A 20,556-nucleotide genomic window follows, 5' to 3' on the forward strand; every position below is an offset into this window, starting at 1 on the left:
TCATTTGCATTGTGTATGTTGTTCCTGTTTTGCCTCCATGCACGCATGTATGTGTACCACATGCGCTCGGTGCCTCTGGAAATCAGAAAGCATTAGACCTCCTGAAACTGGAGTCACAGCACCACGTGGATGCTGGAAACTGAATCTGGGTCCTCCCCAAGAGCAGTAAATGCTCTTAACTGTTACGTCTGATCTACAGAGCCCCTAAGAAGCATTTTCTCGATTGAAGTTCCCTCTTCTCAAGTGACCCTGGCTTGTGTCAAGCTCACAAAAACAAAAACAAAACGAATTCACCTAACCAGCACAGAAACCAACTGACTCCTAATTAGATTTAGGCTTTCGGGGGTTTTTTGTTTGTGATTTGTTTTGCTGTTGTTTGAGACAGTGTCTGACTATGTATCCCTGTCTGTCCTGGAACTCACTATGGAGAAATTACAGAGATCGACCTACCTCTGGCTTGTTTTTACTTCAAAAATCAATTACTCAGAGCCTAGGAAATGGCTCCACCCATAAAGGGTCTACGTTGCAAGTGTGGAGACCTGAGTTTGATCCTCAGAACTTCGGTGAAAATGCACGTGCTTACTACAATCCTAGAGCTGGAGAGGGAGAGACAAGCAGATCCCTAGGGCTTGGGAGCCAGACAGCTTGGCTCAGTCAGAGAACCTCAGGGGGAAAAAAAAATCAAGGTGGCCAGCACTGGAGAAACAACATCCAAAGTTGGCTTCTATACCCCGCATGCACACACACATGTGCATGGGCATTAGCCCATAGGTGTACCACACTCATGAACACACAGTTTGCAGCCGTGGTTGCTTAGTACATAGCTTTCTTCAAAACTGATTCTACAAAGTCTGTATTTCTTTTTGTTGTGCACAGCACTTAGGGTTGTGTGTGGCAGACTGGTAGTGACGGTTTTTCCTGTGCCTAAGTCCACAAGAGCTCTGTGTGTACTGGGAGCACAGTATTCAGCCAGGTGGTTTCTAACTCTGCCTTTGGCTTTGTTTCCTGCTTCTGTGGAGCCTTGAGATCAGCCAAGAATCTTCCCCAGGCATGCACCATGTCCAGGACCGGGGCTATCTGCACTTGCAGAAACATGTCAGAATCCTTGCATGTGTTCAGGGTTTCTGGTGCTTGTCCACATTGCTATCTACTGACTCAGGCGGCATGGCAAAGCCTTTGTGAATGCTTTTGGTGGCAGCTTCTGGGAGCTGGAGGCAGGGGGAATAACAAGGCCTTCCAGGCAACTACAAAAGCAGAAAAAGGAAAGCAAACAAAAGAACAGTACCAGTAATCCAGGCTGTCAATAGAGTCCACCTGATACTGAGAATGATGAACAGGCCTGGGGTAATAAAACACCATTGATACCACCCCTCCCCCTGAACTTCAGATAGGTTAAGAACAAGCACTCCCCAGGACGGTCTTAATAGGGTTTTACTGTACACGCATGAGTACTTCTGCCCGCATGTGTATCTATGCACCACAGGCATGCAGGGCCTGCTGAGGCTGGAGGAGAGTGTCAGGATCCCTGTACCCAGAGTTACAAACTGTTACCAGAGGCTTAGAGCGCTGAGAACCTAACCCAGGTCCTCTGCAAGCAGCAAGCGCTCTTACTTCTGGGCCATCTCCTGAGCCCTACAGACGTTTCTAGATTTCTGAAAAACTTGACTCTTATAGGTTTGGTTATTTTTATGTGGGTTGTATACGTGTACATGTTGCTCTTATGGAAGAGAATTCCATAGTTCTTTCCTGCACCATTTATTTTCTGATGTTACCATAAAACAGCAAGATTTTTAAAGATTTATTTACTTACTTACTTACTTATTTCTTATCTATAGCTATCTTCAGACACACCAGAAAAGGGCATCAGGTCTCATTACAGATGGTTGTGAGCCACCATGTGGTTGCTGGGATTTGAACTCAGGACCTCTGGAGGAGCAGTCAGTGCTCTTAACTACTGAGTCATTTCTCCGGTCTGATATTTTATTTTTAATTATTATTTGCTTATTTAATGAATGTGTGTGATATGTGGTGTACATGTGTGGCTTGCGTGGTGTATATGTATAGGGTGTGTGTGTGTGTGTGTGTGTGTGTGTGTGTGTGTGTGTGTGTGTGCCTGTGTGTGCCTGTGTGTGTGTTGCACATGCAGAGATCAGAGAACAACTTGTCATTTTCCTCTACCATATGGGTCTTGGGATCAAACTCAAAGTCAGGTCATTGGTCTTGAAGGCAATGTCAAGGTCATCTCACCTGCCTGGGAAAACATTTTCAAAATATTCACTTTTTAGAGGTGACCATGCAATAGTAAGTGTGGAGGTAGAGGACTTGCAAGGACTGGTTCTCCTCTTCCACCATATGGGTACCAGGATCAAACTTGGGTCATCGGGTTCGGCAGAAAGCACCCTTATCTGTTGTGCTAACTCAACGGTTCCAGCAAACATTTTAAGATTGATTAATTGTATTTCATGTAGATGAATGGTTTGCCTGTATGCATGTATGTACACCATGCATGTGCCTGATATACAGAGGCCAGAAGAGGGCCCCCTAGAATTGGAATTCCATCCTATTGTAGGCCATCCTCAGAGTGCTGGGAATTGAACCTGGGTCCTGTGCAGAAGCAGACAGTGCTCTTAATTGATGAGCTGTCCCTCCAGCCTCATTTCATCTTCTTTAAGATGTACAGATATTTACTTGTGTTATTACATGTGTGTACCTGGGTGTGTGTACATGCAAGACACATGTGCAGTTGTCAGTGGAGACAGAGAGGGCATCAGAACCCCTGAGACTAGAGTTACACATTTGTGAGTCACTCAATCTGGGACCTGAACTTGAGTTCTCTAACCACAGAACCTTCATTTCAAACCACTTGCAGATGCCTTTCCCCCCAATCCTATTAAATCAATGTATCAAGCACTTACTGCAAATGTACAATGTTGTAAAAATAAATGATCCCAAATTCCAAATGAACCAGCTCTGACACTAGCATAGGATCCAGAAGCTGTGACAAACATAAGTATCCAAACTACCTGAGATGTAACTGTTCAGAGAAAACTGGCCTCACCTTGACATACTAGGAATACATACTGAAAGGTAAGGTAACTGTGTTACAGAGACAGAGCAGAAAACAGTACTCACAACAGCACAGTTACCACTACAAAACCCGGGATGCATCAACACGTGATAGAAAGAAGAGGGGATGAGATTGCTGCCACATGTCTAAAATCCCAACAGTCTGGAAATAGAAGTAGAAGATCAGAAATTCAAGACCATCCTTGACTACTGTGATGGCTATTCTTGGTTTCAACTGACTACATCGGGAATGAACCTCAATCCACAAGTGGAGGGCACACCTCTGAGAAATCTTTTACTTGGTTTAAAATGGATAGATCCACTTCTAGTCTGGTCCTTTGAGGTAGGATGACAGGTGGCTTTGATCAGGATCTTGAGGTGGGAAGACATGCTTTCAATCTGGGCCCTTCCTTCTGCTGGAAGTGTAACTAAGGGCACAGAAGGAAGCTTTTGCTCTCACCTGCTTGCCCTCGCCTTGCTTGCTGTCACTGGCATTAGGGTCTATTTCTTTGGGACTCCAGCATGTACTGAAGACCAGTTGAGACGTCCAGCCTTGAACAACTATTAGATTCTAGAAATTTCCATTCATAGCCAGCCATTGTATTAGCGGGACTACAGCCTGTAAGTCATGCCAATACATCCCCTTTATGTATATAGATTCATTATGAGTTCTGTTACTTCTAGAGAACCCTGACTGATACAACTATGTAAGGAGTTCAAGGCCCGTCTGGGCTACATGCTACATGTCCCACCATGAAGGTTGAGTCAGTAGACACTAAGCAAAAAACAAAACAAAACAAAACAAAACAAAAACAAAACAAAAAAAAAAAACAAAAAACAAAAACAAAAACAAAACAAAACAAAACAAAACAAAACAGGAAGACCAAGAAAGGGAGAATGGCTGGAGTTTTCAGGACACAGACAAAGTTGAACAGAGGGATTCTAGAGTTTTTGTTTTTGTTTTTGTTTTTTTTTTTGGTTCTTTTTTTCGGAGCTGGGGACCGAACCCAGGGCCTTGCGCTTCCTAGGCAAGCGCTCTACCACTGAGCTAAATCCCCAGCCCCTAGAGTTTTGATAAAGGGAAAGAAACATCCAAAACAATGCATAGGGAATTGTGTCCGGCCCTTATATGCAAGCAGCAGAGTCTGCTCCCACCGTCCAGGTAGGAGAACTCTATTGAGTAGACAGCGTTCAAGAAGGCCTTCCTCGCAGAAACTATAAAGTCCTCTGACTCACCAAACAAATCATACACACAAAATTCTAACTAAACATTCAAAATGGCCAAGTAACTGAACTCCACAACAAAGCTCGATATTTATAGAGTATTTACAGAAAGTACAAAAATATCCGAGACCCAAAATAGCAATGCTGAAATGTCCGGCACACGAATAGGCAGAAAAGCATTATTAATAACGAGGGAAGTAATCAAACAAAAGTGACCTGAATTTAGAATTATAAATGCATTTAAAAGCTACTCCACAGACTTTAGCTGGGTGGATAATATCCCATCCACAGTCAGCCAGGAGCAGAACGCAGCGAATGAATGCATGCTCGTGCGTCTCTCCATTCGGTCCAGGACCCTAGCTCATAAAATGGGGCTGCCCACCTTCAGGGTGGGTCTTCCCACCTCGGTTCTTCCAATTAAGAAATCCCTCACAGGAGCTGGAGAGATGGCTCAGCAGTTAAGAGCACCGACTGCTCTCCCAGAGGTCCTGAGTTCAATTCCCAGCCACCACATGGTGGCTCACAACCATCTGTAATGAGATCTGATGCCCTCTTCTGGTGTGTCTGAAGACAGCTGTGGTGTACTCATATATAATAAATAAATAAATCTTTAAAAAAAAAGAAAAGAAATCCCTCGCAGACCTGTGCACAGAATAATGTAACCTCCACAGACTCTCTCATTAAGATTTCCCGTCCCAGGCGACTACATTGTGTCAATTTGACAAATACAATGAGTCATCCCAGGGGTAACTAAACACTGAAGCCACCCTGGAGGAAGCTTGGCAGCTTCAAACGTATTCTTATGATCCAACAGCCATGTTCTGTGGTGTTTATGCAGATGAGATAAAAACTTAGACCCACACAAAAATCTGTGTGGATGTTTATAGCAGCGCTATTCCTAACTGCCAAGTCTCAGAGGCACCCGAGGAGCTCTAGCTTCTAGGATGAATCACAATGACTAAGGAACACATGAAACGGTGATAATATAGACAATAGGATATCATCCAACTCTTTAACCCAGGAAGAGAAGGAGAAGATGTGCGTGCACATTACCAAGTGCAACGTGCCCATCTGAAGAGGCTGTGTACTTACGGTTCCAACTCTCTGGCAGTCTAGAGAAAGCAAAGCATTGCCTAGAGTACAATAAAACAACCAAACAAAAACCCAGTGCCCAGGGCCACGGGAACACTGCTAGGACAGTGAGAGCATTCTGCACTGGGGCTACAGAAATGGCTCTGTGCTCACACTCCAGGGCTAAGCTGTGGAATCTGAGTTCAGTTCCCAGTACCTATGCTTCGCAGTTCACGACTGCCCGTAACTCTACCTCTAGCAGATCTGAAGCCCACATCTGGATTCCACAGCACCTGGATCCACATGACACCTGCACACACACATGGACTATATATCTGTCTCTATATCTCTATAAATCTATAGAGACAGATATAGCTATATAGAGAGATCTTTGAAAAAAGCCAGCATCAACAAATCAATATAGCAACTGCATCACCAAGTGTCCCTCTGACTGATAGGTACATAATTGCCGTAAGCATTACCTCTTTACATTCTACTCTGCGGATCTAAGGTTCCAGTTGAGGGTCTGTTTGTTTGTTTGTTGTTTGGTTTTCAAGACAGGGTTTCTCTGTGTAACAAGCTCTGGCTGTCCTGGGACTCACTTTGTAGACCAGGCTGGCCTCAAACTCACAGAGATTCTCCTGCCTTCTGCCTCCTGGGTGCTGGGATTTTCTCTTCCTCTTCCTCCTCCTCTTGTACTTTTTCTTTTTCAATGATAGCTGGGTTCTTTTACCATTAGATAACTAGCACTAGAGTCTCTAGGCCAACACACACACACATAAGGAAGGAAATACAGTCAGCCGGCCTTACATGTTAGGAGGAAGTACTTTCTGACCCTCCTCAGATAAAATCTACACACACTAAAGACCCAGACTAAATGGCACAGCAAGCTTTTCCACAGAACGCATTCGTGTCCTCTCATATACAACACTCAATACAATTTAATGGGCGCTCAAACCCTCCTCTCCATTCAGTGCAAAACCCCACTTGTAAAACAGAGCTGCCTGCTCCATTTATGCACTACACATTCACATTACACAGTTCAAAGAACGGTAACAAGAAAGGGTCTGTGGTTCAGTATAACTTTTTCCAAATACTTCTAGTCCATGGTTCGCTGAATCCATGTGTGCAGAATCCCCCAGGACACAAGGTAGTACACACTTGTGTGCTCAGTACAGAAGGATCGGGAGTTCATGACCATCCCCACTGAGCTACTGAGACCTTGCCTTCAAACCATTTTAAAAATCACTTAGTCTATTATCTGGAAGGGACAATAAACTGATGACGGCAACTAGAGTTATAACTTCCTCTGAGTCAGTCAACGTAACCTAGATGATGATTAATCACCTGTAAATAATCAGTGGCTGAAAGGCAGGTGGGTATAAGCACCCAGCTGTTCCTTTCAATCATCTATGTGAAAAATCCATTTTTACCACATAACTCAGGGCCCCGACAGGTGAGTCTACAACTGAACCACCCATGTATAAACTATAGACACTGGGAAAAAAAACAACCCAGGAAGCTTCCTTAATAGACGCAAGCTGGCACAAAAGGGTGGGGCATGGCTTTCCTTTTTTTCCCAATGAAGCAGAGTTGGAGTTTTATTTTAAAAAAAAAATAGTTTAATATGCTGGTCATGGTAGTGAATGCCTTTAATTCCAGGAATCAAGAGGCAGAGGTAGGCAGATCTCTGTGATTTCGAGGCCAGCCTGGTCTATAAAGCAAGTTCTAGGACAGCCAGGGTTATACAAAGAAACCCTGTTTCAAGAAACAAAACAAGATAAAAAATAATACAGGCTTAAGCATAATTAAGGGACAGGGAAGAGCACTCAGAAAGACCCACGCAGCGAGCGTGGGTGAGGGGGTCTAAGGGAGTTGTTTAAACAGGGGGAATATACATGAATAAAAGTGAAGTTTCAAGTATTAGCAATTTACTTTCTGAATTTAACAGCAACTCCATGTGCACTGCAGGAAAATCAGGTCATCAGCTAGTTCAGGAGAAAGGAAACAGACACTGACATTTCACAAACTACCAAAGTCACTGCACTATGCACGCTGAACCTAATAAACTTCTCATATAACCTAGGTGCCCAAAGTTTGTAGCCTTTCATAAAAACTCAACGTACCCTTCACATGGCCCAAGACGCAAGGTATGGAGCATAAGCTCTTAGCAAAACACAGGAGTCCACAGGGCAAGCTCTGGACTCTAACCCTAGCTTCGGTCTTTCTGTGGCTTACCATTCTCTTCCCTGAAAGAGGGAACGATGTTCTTGTCCTCTACATAACGTTTTCTAAAGTTAGCCTGCTGATGTGACCCAGTAAAGGGCTAGCCTAGCATACATGAAACCCTGAGGTCTATCCCCAGCACTGCATGAGCTGGGCCTGGTGGGTACAGCAGATGGTAGGGGCAAGAGGACCGGAAGTTCAAAGTCATCTTCAGCTAACAAGAGATTCTGACAATAGCCTGGTAGCTTTGAGAGCGTCTGTTCGTGTGTGTGTGTGTGTCTGTGTGAGAGAGAGAGAGAAAGAGATAGAGAGAGAGAGAGAACTAAATGCTCTAAACTCACTAAATGCATGCACACATGGTAGACATACTTCCTGATATAAACTACAAAAAGGCCAATTGTTCTAATCTGCAAATGTACCTAGAAATCAGAAGTCACTGAATCTGAATGATGGACATGGAAGTCCAGGTCAGAGAGCAAAGCTTTCACTGCACAGAAATTGGGTTTGGACTGATCAAACAAACACAATTACACACACACACACACACACACACACACACACACACACACACACGTAAATGAAACTACACAGGAAATGAACTGGTAGTGAAAGGACAAAAGAAACCTCACCAATGAAAAACAAACACAAACACACATCTGTGGATATCTTTTCTCTTCTTTTTTGAGACAAGGTCTCTGTGTGGCCCTGACTGTCAACATTTCATAGACCTGGTTGATCTTGAACTCTCAGAAGTCTGCTCCCAAGTGCTGGCAGGTTCCACCATAAGTGGCACAGGTCCATATCTTTATCAGCTGAACACAAGGAAGGAAGGAAGGAAGGAAGGAAGGAAGGAAGGAAGGAAGGAAGACAGACTACGTTTACTCACTTTGACAGAGAAACGCCCCCAGCTTTCCCGATCATCTCTTCGTGGTGTAAAACTGAATGGTTCCATGGAATATGGAGGAACTTTAAGAGCGTCCTCATCCACCGTTCAGGGTGTAAGACCAGCTGTTCATAGTGGACCAACATGCATTTCTTATAGCCAACTTCCATACACTGGTTGTACATGGTCTCTATGGCCCGGTTCCACTTGGTCAGACAGTCCCGGTAGCTGTTCAGGTCAAACCCAGCTATGGTAACTTTCCGAGAAATCATTGAGTGTACTGACGCCCGGCCATCTCGGACCATCAGGAGAAATTTGGCATTGGGGAATAACCTAGCAAGGTAAGTCAAGGATTTCAGGGCAAAGGGATCTTTGTTACATAAATAAGGTGCTGGCTCCCCATGTTTCACGATCACCTCCAGAAGGAAGGCTTGCATGGCAGAATCCAGCACTTCATCTGTGACGCCAGCCTCATCCAGGCGGATCTTCTCTTTACTGGATCGAGACCACATCTGCTTCAGGGCCAGGATTCGAGGGATGACCCTGGTTTCCTCTCCACAGCGGATGTCAGGGTGTGCATCCAGCATAGCCCTCATGAGTGTGGTTCCGCTCCGAGGCACACCTCCGATGAATATTAAAGGCATATTTTTGTGATAGGTGAACGTTTTGTTGGCTTTGATGTCCAGACCAGTTCGCACAGTCGCCTTGGGGTTCTCCAGTCTGGCTGGCTGGCTACGTTCCTCTATTCGGTGATGGCACTCCATGGCATGCTGGCCCAGGTAAAACACGGTCACAGAACTAATCACCAGGCACGCCAAGAGCAAGTTCTGCTTCAGCTTTCCAACCATCTTGATGTGGTTATCTTCTTACTAAACGGATATTTTGCTCAAAATTACTGTCAGGAAATGTTCAGGCCATGGAGATCCTACTGCAGAAAGATGAGCAGCATCTGGTGGGAAAGCAAAGATCGCCATCACATTACAACTGTCTCCAAACCGCCATCAGTGCTTATAGCCAGACAGCCACGGAAGCAGTCTGGATGCTCTACAGTCCTAGGAATATAACAGCCACAAATATGAGCGAGAACAAGCCAGTCGAGCACAGTGGTGTGGGCCTAGAACCAGCTACTCAGGAGGTGGAGGCAAGCAGACTGCATTGTAAGTAAGCAGACTGCACTGCAGAGTACCTCCAAGGCCAGACTGATAAAACGATGCCAGGAATACAGCTTAATGGCGGAGTGCTCACCTGCATGAAGACCTAGGTTTAACCTCTAGAAAAGAAGCCCACCCCCCAAACAAACAAACAAAAATTGTTTATACTTAGAAACAGCATTTTTTTCGATTTAAGAAACCTGAAGCTAGGTGTCTGACTCAGAATGGGAAAACAAAATGTTTTAACAGCAAATTCAGCAAACATTTAATACATTACAACATGTATTAAATATTGGAGTCTAATCCAATGTTGATCACCTGTATTCAAACTGCATCGCCCGCCCCCATCATGAGCTCCATATTCTACAATGGAGACAAATTACCTACGTAGAGCCCAGAGCACAACTCATATGTGCCTAACTGTCCTCTGGAGTTTAAACTTGCAGTCCCACAACCACTGAGCCATTTCCTTAAAATCAATCTCCTGGCTGTCCCACGTCCCACATGTCTGTGTGATGTGTCCCCTAAGCTATCCTGTCCCATGTCCTCCTCTCTGTATGTGGCCTTGCCGGCTCTGTTTCCCAGCAGGACACGAACTAAAACAGTAAAGAGGTCTATAAGGAGAAATGATCAGACATACTAGAGAAAGAATACATTCTGACGGGCTGGGGAGATGGCTCAGCTCCTGCTGCTCTTGCAAAGGACCTGGGTCCAATTCCCAGCACCCACATGGTGGCTAATGATCATCTGTAACTCCAGGTCCAGGGAATCTGATGTCCTCAGGCACATGTATATACACATATATACACGCATCCATATGCACAAGATAAAAAATAAATAAATAAATAAATAAATCTTTATCCGAGAGTCATGACTTCCAGCTCTGGCCTAGTGACAACGTAGCCAATCTCCCACCTCCCAAAACCACTATTTTAAAGCTGATTATCAAGTGGGCCTTTCAGTGCTCTGGAAGTCAGTCAGGGAATAGAACAACCTAAGAACATTTACAACTGACGAGGGTAGAAACTGGTCAGAAGAGCACGCAGGACAGCACAGAAAGTACTGGCAACTTCCGCTCTCCAGTGGTGGGGAGCTTGCTGAATGTGAGATGGCGAACAAGACACACGCCCAAGAACGCTGTCAAGCTCAACAAGGAAGTGAGCAACTGTAGCAGGCTGAAGCCGCCGCGGTCCTGGCTGGATGACTCAGGCACTAAGGGTCCAGGAGAAGCTTGTATGGTTCAGATTCACCATCCCAGTACTTAGACCATGAAGCATGTAGGATGCTGGGCGTTTGGCACTAGCCTAGGCTATATACTGAGCTCTAGAGCTCAGGCTAGATTAGTGTGATGCCCTGCCTGAAGAAATTACAGAAGGAAAGGGAAAAAGAGAAAGGGGAAAAGGAAAGGAGAATGGGAACGGGAAAGGAAGGGAACGCAAAAGAAGAGGTAGACATACAAACAGCCTGAACGGCTCCATGGCTCCTGGCCGGATCTACTGGTAGAGGAGCTCAGGGCTCAGCTGTCTAAGCCAAGCAACTATTGAGTGCTGAGCCACCCAGAGAGGTGACCAACAGAAACCATGCTTAGAACGGAAAGCAATCACAAGAGCACATATACTTTACAAAAATACAGGTCTGCTTCAAAGCCTCATAAGTGCATAGTACAGCTGTCATACAACTATCTGCAAAGTTACAACCTCACAGAGAGACACAGTATATCCACACAGGCGAGCACACGGAGACAGAGAACAGACTGCCGACAGCGGTGTGGCACTTTCCAGAGCAGATGAGAACTTTGACTCGAGTGTCGTCAGAGTTGCACAACTGTAAAATCTAATAAAACCACTGAATCATACACTAACAATGGGGGAGGATTGTGGCATATGAAGCATACCTCAACACAGCCGTTTTCTAAATATGAATACATAACTAAAAAATATTTTAATAGTCTCAATGAGCCACACCAACGGAGACCTAGGATTTGTTTATTCACATTTGATGCATCTGAGCTCACGCTATTCTGTCAGGCACTGCACAGAACTTCAGTCAAGAATCCTGAAGAATCGGTCGAGATGAAAAGATTGCCTTAATAAAAGGACTACAAAGACGAAGCATCAATTAAGATAATTGGTAGCAGTACAGCATTAAAAAGTCTTAATACGGAATGGTATCCATTATATGGAAGACACACTTAAGATGCTATCCTAGGACTCAACTGAAAAGGGAGTGGAGCGGGAAGAAAGAACAATGGTGAAAAGACAGTCTAACAAAAAATACAATTAGATCTAACCTTAGGACATTCTGGTTGATGAAATTAGAACTACATTGTAAGGAGGAGGGGGACCTTCCCAAACTAGACTGGGTAGGGCAATTTGTAGAGCCGGCGGGGGCAGGGGAGCTGTCTACAGAGCTGGGGCAGGGCTGTCTACAGAGCTAAGGCTCTGTTTCGCACAAATGACAGTGGACACAGGACATAGCTTAACATTTTAAACATTCAGGAAATAATTCAGCAGGACACCTAATAAAAATACGAAGAACCAAAGGGCCAAATAACTAGCTGGCAGCACCAGATGCCTCAACTGAGGGAGGGAGGGATGGACGGACAGACAGACAGATGGAGGGTGTTGGAGTCACTGGACTAGAGTAGTTACAGGCCGTTGTGAGCCACCTGAAGTGGGTGCTAGGAACCAAACGTGAGTCATCTGGAAGAGCAACAGCAAATACTCTTCACCATACATCCAGTCCCTGATTCCTACCTCCTCCTCTGTCTCTATCTGTGTCTGTCTGCCTATCTGTCTGCACAGCTGTCTGTCTGTCTATCTGTCGTGTGTGTGTGCGTGCGTGCGTGCGTGCGTGCGTGTGAGAGATGTATGGGAGTATATATGCCTGAATGTAAAGATCAAGTCAACCTTGAGTGTCCTCCTCAGAAACACCACCCACCTCTTTTGAGACAGGGATTCCCACTGGCCAGGACTGCACCATGCATGCCTTGCTGGCGGGCAGATGAGCCCTGAGGCCCAGACCGGTCTCTACCTTTCTAGCACTGGGATTACAAGCAGGCATCACCACACTTTGTTCTGGGGTTCAAATTCCTTGTGCTTGCTAGGCAAGTACATTACTAAAGCCATCCCTCGAATCAGTCCTCCTTTGAAAGTGGCACTCGGGCTAAGATTTGAATAGTGAGTGGGAGTTAGGCAGTGTCAAGTGAAGGGTGTGCCGAGCACAGGAGCCCATATTGAGAAGGCGTTTGAACGCTATCAAGAAGTCAGGAAGGCAGGGAACAAGAGGAGAAATGAGATGAAGCCAGTCAGGGCTGGACGACAAACCTTGCAGGGCAAGCTAGGGGTGGGAATTGTGTGACAGAATTAAACAGGACGATTTAAAACGTTTTAGGCAAGAAGTCACTTGATCAAATTTAGGTTTGTAAAATCTCATTGTAGCCAAAACAACCTTGACAAACAAAGAATAAAGTTGGAGGGCTCACACTTTGAAGTTTCAGAACTATAAAGATATCAGAACGGTATCAACCTAAAATGACTAATGGGAAGACTGACTTAAAGACAGAAGTTCAGTGGGCAAAGTGCTTTGAAGAAGTAGCTAAGAAGGTAAAGCACCTGCCGTGCAGGCCTTGAAGCCAGAGTAGAAACAGGACTGACTTCCAATGTTTTCTTTGACCTCCACTGACACTTGTTTACACATACACACGTGCACACACATGCACAGACGCACATTTAAAAAGCGGGGCACAATGTGCTTCTGTGTGAAATCCCAGCACAGGGAGGTAGAGACAGCTCACTTCCCTAACCTGCTTGGCAGATAAAAGGTGGATGGCACCAGAGGAATGAAACTGGAGGGAGTCGTATGGCCTCCCTACACATGCACACCCACATGTCACTGCACAGACAAGAACTGGCAGAGTGCTTGCCTACCATGCATGACACCCTAGCACCTAGGGTTCATGCCTAGCACCACATAAATCCAACACGGTGGCACAGGCCTGGTAATCCCTGCTCTTAGGTGAAGACAGGAGGATCGGGAGTTAAAAGCCAGCCTTGGGGCTGGGGATTTAGCTCAGTGGTAGAGCGCAAGGGCCTGGGTTCGGTCCCCAGCTCCGAAAAAAAAGAACCAAAAAAAAAAAAAAAAAAAAAAAAAAGCCAGCCAGTCTTGGCTACACGACACTCCATTTCAAACAATAACAACAAAATAAGTCAAAGAACGGTGTGGGGAAAGGTCAGTCTTGCTATACGTAAGTTTTGTTTCTCCGCTTAAAGACTGTCTTTATTACTAACTATGTACATTGTGTGTGCACAGGAGTGCGGGTGCTGGTGGAGTCGGGATAAGGGTGCTGGATCCTCTGGAGCCGGAGTTTCAGGCAGCTGTGAGAGCTGTCTAACATGGGCGCAAAATGTGCTCTTGACTCCTGAGTCATCTCTACAGCTCCCACTTTCTTCTTTTTAATGAAGGAAAATAGGAGGGAAAGCACAATGGCTCTCAGAGAAACAAAAGGGTGGATCTAGGTCAGGGGCCACACCCCTAAATGGTTCAATCGCTACATAATGCTTCTGACCAAACAGCGCTCAGCGCAGTGGGTTCAGTGGCAATGAATGTGGTAAATTTTACTGATACTGACAGGAAAATGATCCGGAGGAGAAAGCTTTCATGTTGTCTCTTTTATAAACTCGTCGGTGAACATTTCAAAATAATTGAAATCTGGACAAAGCACACTCAGTTCACTCAGTGAAACAGAGCAGAGCTTTTAGGGGCTCTAATAATGGTTGCTTTCTCTTCGGATTGTCACAGGAGTGGTTTTCTAACATTCTATTTGTTTTAGAGCAGGCTACAGGAGACCTGAGGAGTAAAACAGTAACGGATTCTTCTGAACTAGCAAGGCTTTCTGATTAAAACTTACACTGTTCGTATCTTAAATTACATTTAACTTGCTAACTTTTGACAGATGTCAGGATTCAATAGGTGACAGATGACTGAATGTCTTTTAAAACTGCCTTAGCATTACGGTGAAAGCCAGCTAAAGGCGGGGTGTGACTCAGTGGTAGTGTTTGTCTAGTACACACAAGGCCTTGCTTTCCATCCCCAGGAGGAAAAAAAACTCCACTCAGTTGTAAAACAAAAAACAAATAACTAGCTACCCTTCTGAAATCAAAAATAAAAAGTGTACCCCTAACAAAAATTAACAAGGTACACTGGGCATGGTGGCACACGCCTTTAATCCCAGCACTCGGGAGGTACAGGCAAGTGGATCTCTGAATTGGAGGTCAGCCTGGTCTACTGAGAGTTCTGGGATAGTCAGGGTTACACTGGGAAACCCTGTCTTGACACACACACACAAAAAATTAACAGGGTGTGCATCCCTACTATCCCAGTGCTTAGAAGGCCCAGCAGGAAGAGGAGGAATTTAAAGTCATCCTAAGCTACATACGGAATTTGGGACCAACCTGAACTGGAGACTACAGCTCAAAAAGAAAAGAAAATGTTCTCACAACCATCTGTAATGGGATCCGATGCCCTCTTCTGGTGTGTCTGAAGACAGCTACAGTGTACTCATGTAAATACAATAAATATATATAAAAAAGAAAATGTTAGCATGACTGATGTCTATGGTATCTAATTCCATTACTAACTCTCCACTGAAACATCTCCATTACCAGTTCTGAGCATGTTGAGGTACTCTTAGAACACAGATCCTTCTGACTCTACCTGGGACTTCTGCACCTCTAACCAACCACATGTCCCTAGTTAACAACAGACAGACCACCTGGGCATGCTGGCCAGCTAAAAATCCAAGATGGGGTCTTTGGCTTCGCCTTCCTTTCTCCTTCCTTACTTTCCACTAATTTACAAAGATCAACTTCCTCTTTGGATGGCTCTCAAATTGGAAGCTCACACAAATCCTCCTGCATCCCTGCTATAAGGGGCTTCTGGGTTGGCCCATTTCACAGATGAACAGGCTGAGGCTCAAGCAGTCTGTTATCCTCAGCACTTCTTTAGGTCTCGCCAATTCCTCCAACGTCCCTCTGCAGTTTATCTTATAGACTGTATGTATTCCAAATGATCTTCAATCCCTAAAGCCCAAAGACTGTCTACGCTGTGCATCTACCACACCAGACTTAGCAGAGGGCCAGCTCTCACTGGGTACTGCACCTCCAGCAAGCTTCCGAAGGGACCCATTAGGCAGCTCCTTTCTCTGGATAAGAGACGGTGTTAAACCTGAGGTCTCTACTCACACCTCGCTGTGGTTCTTCTCAAACCCTTGGCAAACAGCCCTTTAAGAAGAAAGCACAGGGTGGGGATATGGTTCAAAGGACAAAGCACTTGCCAAGCAACTGTGAGAACCAGAGTTTGGATCCCTAGAACCCACATAAAAGTTGGGCAGCCATGGTAGCTGCCTGTTGTTGAAGCACTTGGGAAACAGAGAAAGGAATTTCTCTGAGCAAGCTGGCCAGTTAAGACCAGCTAAAACAGGGGTTGGAGATTTAGCTCAGTGGTAGAGCGCTTGCCTCGCAAGCGCAAGGCCCTGGATTCGGTCCCCAGCTCCGAAAAAAAGAAGAAGAAAAAAGAGACCAGCTAAAACAGTCCTGGTTCAGTGAGAAACCTTACCTCAATAAAGTGGGCAGAGACTGAGAAAGACACGGAGAGTCCAGGAATGCAGCGGTCTACACACATACTCACAGCAACACACATGCCAACTCGAAACACACACAGAAGACAGCAAAGATACACACAGAGAGAGAGAGAGACAGAGAGAGACAGAGACAGAGAGACAGAGAGAGACAGAGACAGAGAGACAGAGAGAGACAGAGAGAGACAGAGAGAGACAGAGACAGAGAGACAGAGAGAGACAGAGACAGAGAGACCAAAAAGGGGAAAAGACATGGAAGTGGGAGGGCTTGGTGGGAAGAAGGGCTCAGTGGAGAAGGAGTTAAAAGGCTGATGGGAAAAACAGAAGAACGAGATACAGAGATACCAATGAAACCAGGAAAGGCTAGGGAGGTCAAACAGAAAAAAAAAAAAAACACTTCAGGAAATGCTGACCTGATCATGTCCCTTACCACTGCATATGTGTGCATGGACAATTGTGTGACGCATGCCCAGAGGCCTCTTCCTGGCTCCATCACATCTTTAAAAAAAAAAAAAAAAGGTAGTAGCAGTATTTTCTCAACTGGGGTCTTTGCAGAGATAAGGCTCAATAGAACCAGAACAGAACCAGGATGTTTCATTTCATTTTTAGCCTCAAGGGAAAGAGAAAGAAGCGCGGCAGTGTAAAACATAGCTTTCGACGCTATGAACAGAGCTGCTCCACTGTTCCACTGTCTCAGCAGGCCAAGTGACAGCGGCACCTTAGAAGGAGCAGAGAGCTTTTGGACTTGGAGAATCACAATCTCTCTCTCCCTCTCGTCCTCTTCACTGTCCAGGCAGTGTCAGAGAGCAAATAAAGGGCTTTGAGTGTGAGGCAAGCACTCCCCAAAATCTCTGCACACTTTACGAAGTAATTCCGCTATTAAAAGCAGCACTGAGCTGGAGAGATGGCTCAGGTTAAGAGCACTGGCTGCTCTTCAGAGGAACTGGTTTCAAGCACCCACCTGATGGCTCACAACTGTCTGTAACACCAGCCTCAGGAGATCCAACCCCTCTTCTCACCTCTGTGGGCACTGTGTGCATGTGATACACAGACAAACAGACGAAACACCCACACTTATAGAATGAATGAATGAGTGAATGAATAAATAAACAAACAAATTAATGAATAGTAAAAACGACTTGCCAGCTGTGGTAGCACACACGTTTAATCATAGCACATCCAGCAGGTGGATCTCTCTGAGTTCAAGGCCAGCCTGATCTACAGAGCGGGACAGCCTGGGCTACCTAGTGAGATCCTGTCTCAAATAAATATGTAAATAATATAAAATGACAACAGCAATGACTGGCCAGCAAGGTGACTCCCTGAGTAAAGATGCCTGCTGCCAACCCGATGGCCTAAATTCAATTCCCCAAACTCACATAAAATGGAAGAGAAGCAATTCCTGCAAGCTGTTGTCTAACATCTACATGCACGCCATGGTACAGCCCATTCACCTCTCCTATAGCCACGTAACATGAGTGCTGAGCCTGGTATGGATTCTGTAGTTGTTTTGTTGACTAGGAGTGGGGGGGTGATGCTGGTGGGGCTGGAGAGATGGCTAAGCAGTTAAGAGCACTGACTGCGGGGCTGGGGATTTAGCTCAGCGGTAGAGCGCTTGCCTAGGAGGCACAAGGCCCTGGGTTCGGTCCCCAGCTCCGGAAAAAAGAACCAAAAAAAAAAACAAAAAAAAAAACAAAAAAAAAAAAAACACTGACTGCTCCTCTGGAGAACCCAAGTTCAAATCCTGGAGCATGGCAGCTCACAATGGTCTATAACTACACTCCAGGGGATCTGACTTCCTCTTCTGGCTTCAGTGGCCCCAGGAACTCATGTGGTACAGACATACATGCAAGCAAAACACGCATAAGTATGACATAAAAACTAATCTCGTATTTTCAGTACAACTCTTGGACCTAGGGCTCAAAGAGAAGTGCAGAAAAGGGGGCAGGGACATTGTGAGACCAGAGGAGGGGCTGGAGAGATGGCTCAGTGGTTAAGAGCACTGACTAGGGGTTGGGGATTTAGCTCAGTGGTAGAGCGCTTGCCTAGCAACTGTAAGGCCCTGGGTTCGGTCCCCAGCTCTGAAAAAAAGAAAAAAAAAAAAAAAGAGCATTGACTGCCCTTCCAGAGGTCCTGAGTTCAACTCCCAGCAACATGGCTCACAACTATGTAATGGGATCTAATGCACTCTTCTGGTGAGTGTTTGAAGACAGCTACAGTGAACTGATATAAATAAAAATAAATAAATAACTTAAAAAAGAGAGAGAATCAGGAAGGTGCTGTGAGAGTTCCTCTCCTAGACATTCAAGAGAAGCTACCCCCATGAAGTCGCACCAACATGGCTGCCTGACCGTGATGTGAACATGGATGACATCTGCAGATAAATTAATATGGATGAAGGAATGCTCCGGAGGCCTCAACCCTAGACCGAGAACTCCAGGGACAGACCTGACCGGAGGCTGCAATGAAGGGATGGAGATCGACAGACACAGACAAAAGCTGGGACTGTGTGGACTGAGCTTCCAGATGGAGAAACTGTAGTATCCCGGGCTCAGCATGTTTGACAGAGTTGACCAGGGGAGAGGGATTACTGCATACAACGGAACAAGGAAGCAGGGCTATGACACACAGATGACCCAGGAGACAGAGTTTGTGACTTACCGGTCACTCACCGGGAAAGGTCTCTGTAGGGGAGCAGACTTCAGGCTGTAAATGAATATTTGAGGAAAGAATTTCCTGCACTTGCTGTCAACATCCATATGTGGACTAGAGGACACTTTTGACATTTTCCAGTAGGTCCTGGAGTGGACATGGCTGTGCCCGGACAACATACACCCACAGAGGACTTCACTAGCTCATGGATTCCTCTGCTCCCTATACCAACCAACCAAGGAATGCTGACAGCAGGAGAAGTAGTCTTCTCTACTGAAGAATACACCAATTGGTTATCCAATACCAAATGCTCAGCCGTATATGGGTTGAGTGTGTTATGTTTATATTTAGAAACTTATTTGCATATATACATATATGTGTGTATGTGTGGATATATATATATCAATATATGATATATATACATATGTATATATATCAACAATTAAAAAGAGACCAGAGCTAGAGAGATGGCTTAGCAGTTAAGATCACAGAATGTTATTCCAGAAGACCAGGGTTCAATTCCCTGCACCCATAAAGTAGCTCGCAATGGTCTGTAACTCCAAGACCTGACACCCTCACACACACAGGCAAAACACAATGTACATAAAATAAAAGTAAGTTAAAAAAGAAAAAGAGGGGGTTGGGGATTTAGCTCAGTGGTAGAGCGCTTGCCTAGCAAGCGGAAGGCCCTGGGTTCGGTCCCCAGCTCCAAAAAGAAAAAGGAAAAAAGAAAAAGAAAAAGAGGCCATGAATTTGAATGAGACGGAATGATACAATTACATTATAATCTCGAAGACTAAAACAAAAATGAGGGGCTGGAGAGATGGCTCAGCGGTTAAGAGCACCCGACTGCTCTTCCAGAGGTCCTGAGTTCAATTCCCAGCAACCACATGGTGGCTCACAACCATCTGTAATGGGATCTGATGTCCTCTTCTGGTGTGACTGAAGACAGCTACAGTGTACTTATATAATAAATGAATAAATAAAAAAAATTTAAAAAAAATGAATCTCGAAACATTGTAATGGAAAAAAAAAATCAGTCAACAAACACAGGTACGGGTTGGTGGTTCGTTAGCCGGTGCCAGGACTCACTGCACACACACAGGCCCAGTTACATGCTCATGGGCAGAGCTCTTACACCCTGCCATTACAATCAGGAAAGTAGCCACCCACGTTCCAGATCCAAAACGATGCTTGGGAAATGTGTCGGGTAAAGATAAAATAAAAAATGAACCAAGCCCCTAAGCCTTTTCTCCTTATGGTTAATCATGAACTGCTCACCCCTTTGTTAACCATCAGCTAGCTCCTCATGGTTAATCATGAACTCCCCACTCAATCAATATGGCAAAGCCAACGCCATCCTGCCAGGTAACGTCCACTCCATGGTAGTTCCTGCTTTCACTTCTAGCTCCCAAGCATAAAGAAAACTCACTGTAGGTCATGACTGGATTCACCAATGGATGTGTCTAGCGGTTAACCTCGAACGACTTCGTCATTCATCAGCAACTTCAAATCCTACCCAGTGAGCTACTGCAAGTCCTGTACTACATCAGAGCAATCAGAACTCATGGATAGAACACTCTGGGGCCTGGCTCTGGACCCAAAGACAAGGAACAAAGAGCAAAGGTCAAGCATGAAGAACAGGC

At 45.2% G+C, this 20,556-nt stretch overlaps 1 protein-coding gene across 3 annotated transcripts in view; it reads right to left on the bottom strand.

Moving 5' to 3' along the window:
- The window catches only part of Tpst1 (tyrosylprotein sulfotransferase 1), a 66,791-nt gene that overhangs the window by 28,655 nt on the left and 17,580 nt on the right, over positions 1-20,556 (bottom strand). For all 3 annotated transcript variants that reach the window (XM_063271164.1, XM_006249234.4, NM_001011903.2), the window contains one exon: positions 8,474-9,419. In XM_063271164.1, the coding sequence (XP_063127234.1) occupies positions 8,474-9,318 (845 nt within the window). In that variant the 5' untranslated portion in view covers positions 9,319-9,419. The remainder of the gene's footprint in view (positions 1-8,473; positions 9,420-20,556) is intronic.

The sequence above is a fragment of the Rattus norvegicus genome, chromosome 12 (genome assembly GCF_036323735.1).
Source record: "Rattus norvegicus strain BN/NHsdMcwi chromosome 12, GRCr8, whole genome shotgun sequence".
In the NCBI taxonomy this organism is placed as follows: domain Eukaryota; kingdom Metazoa; phylum Chordata; class Mammalia; order Rodentia; family Muridae; genus Rattus; species Rattus norvegicus.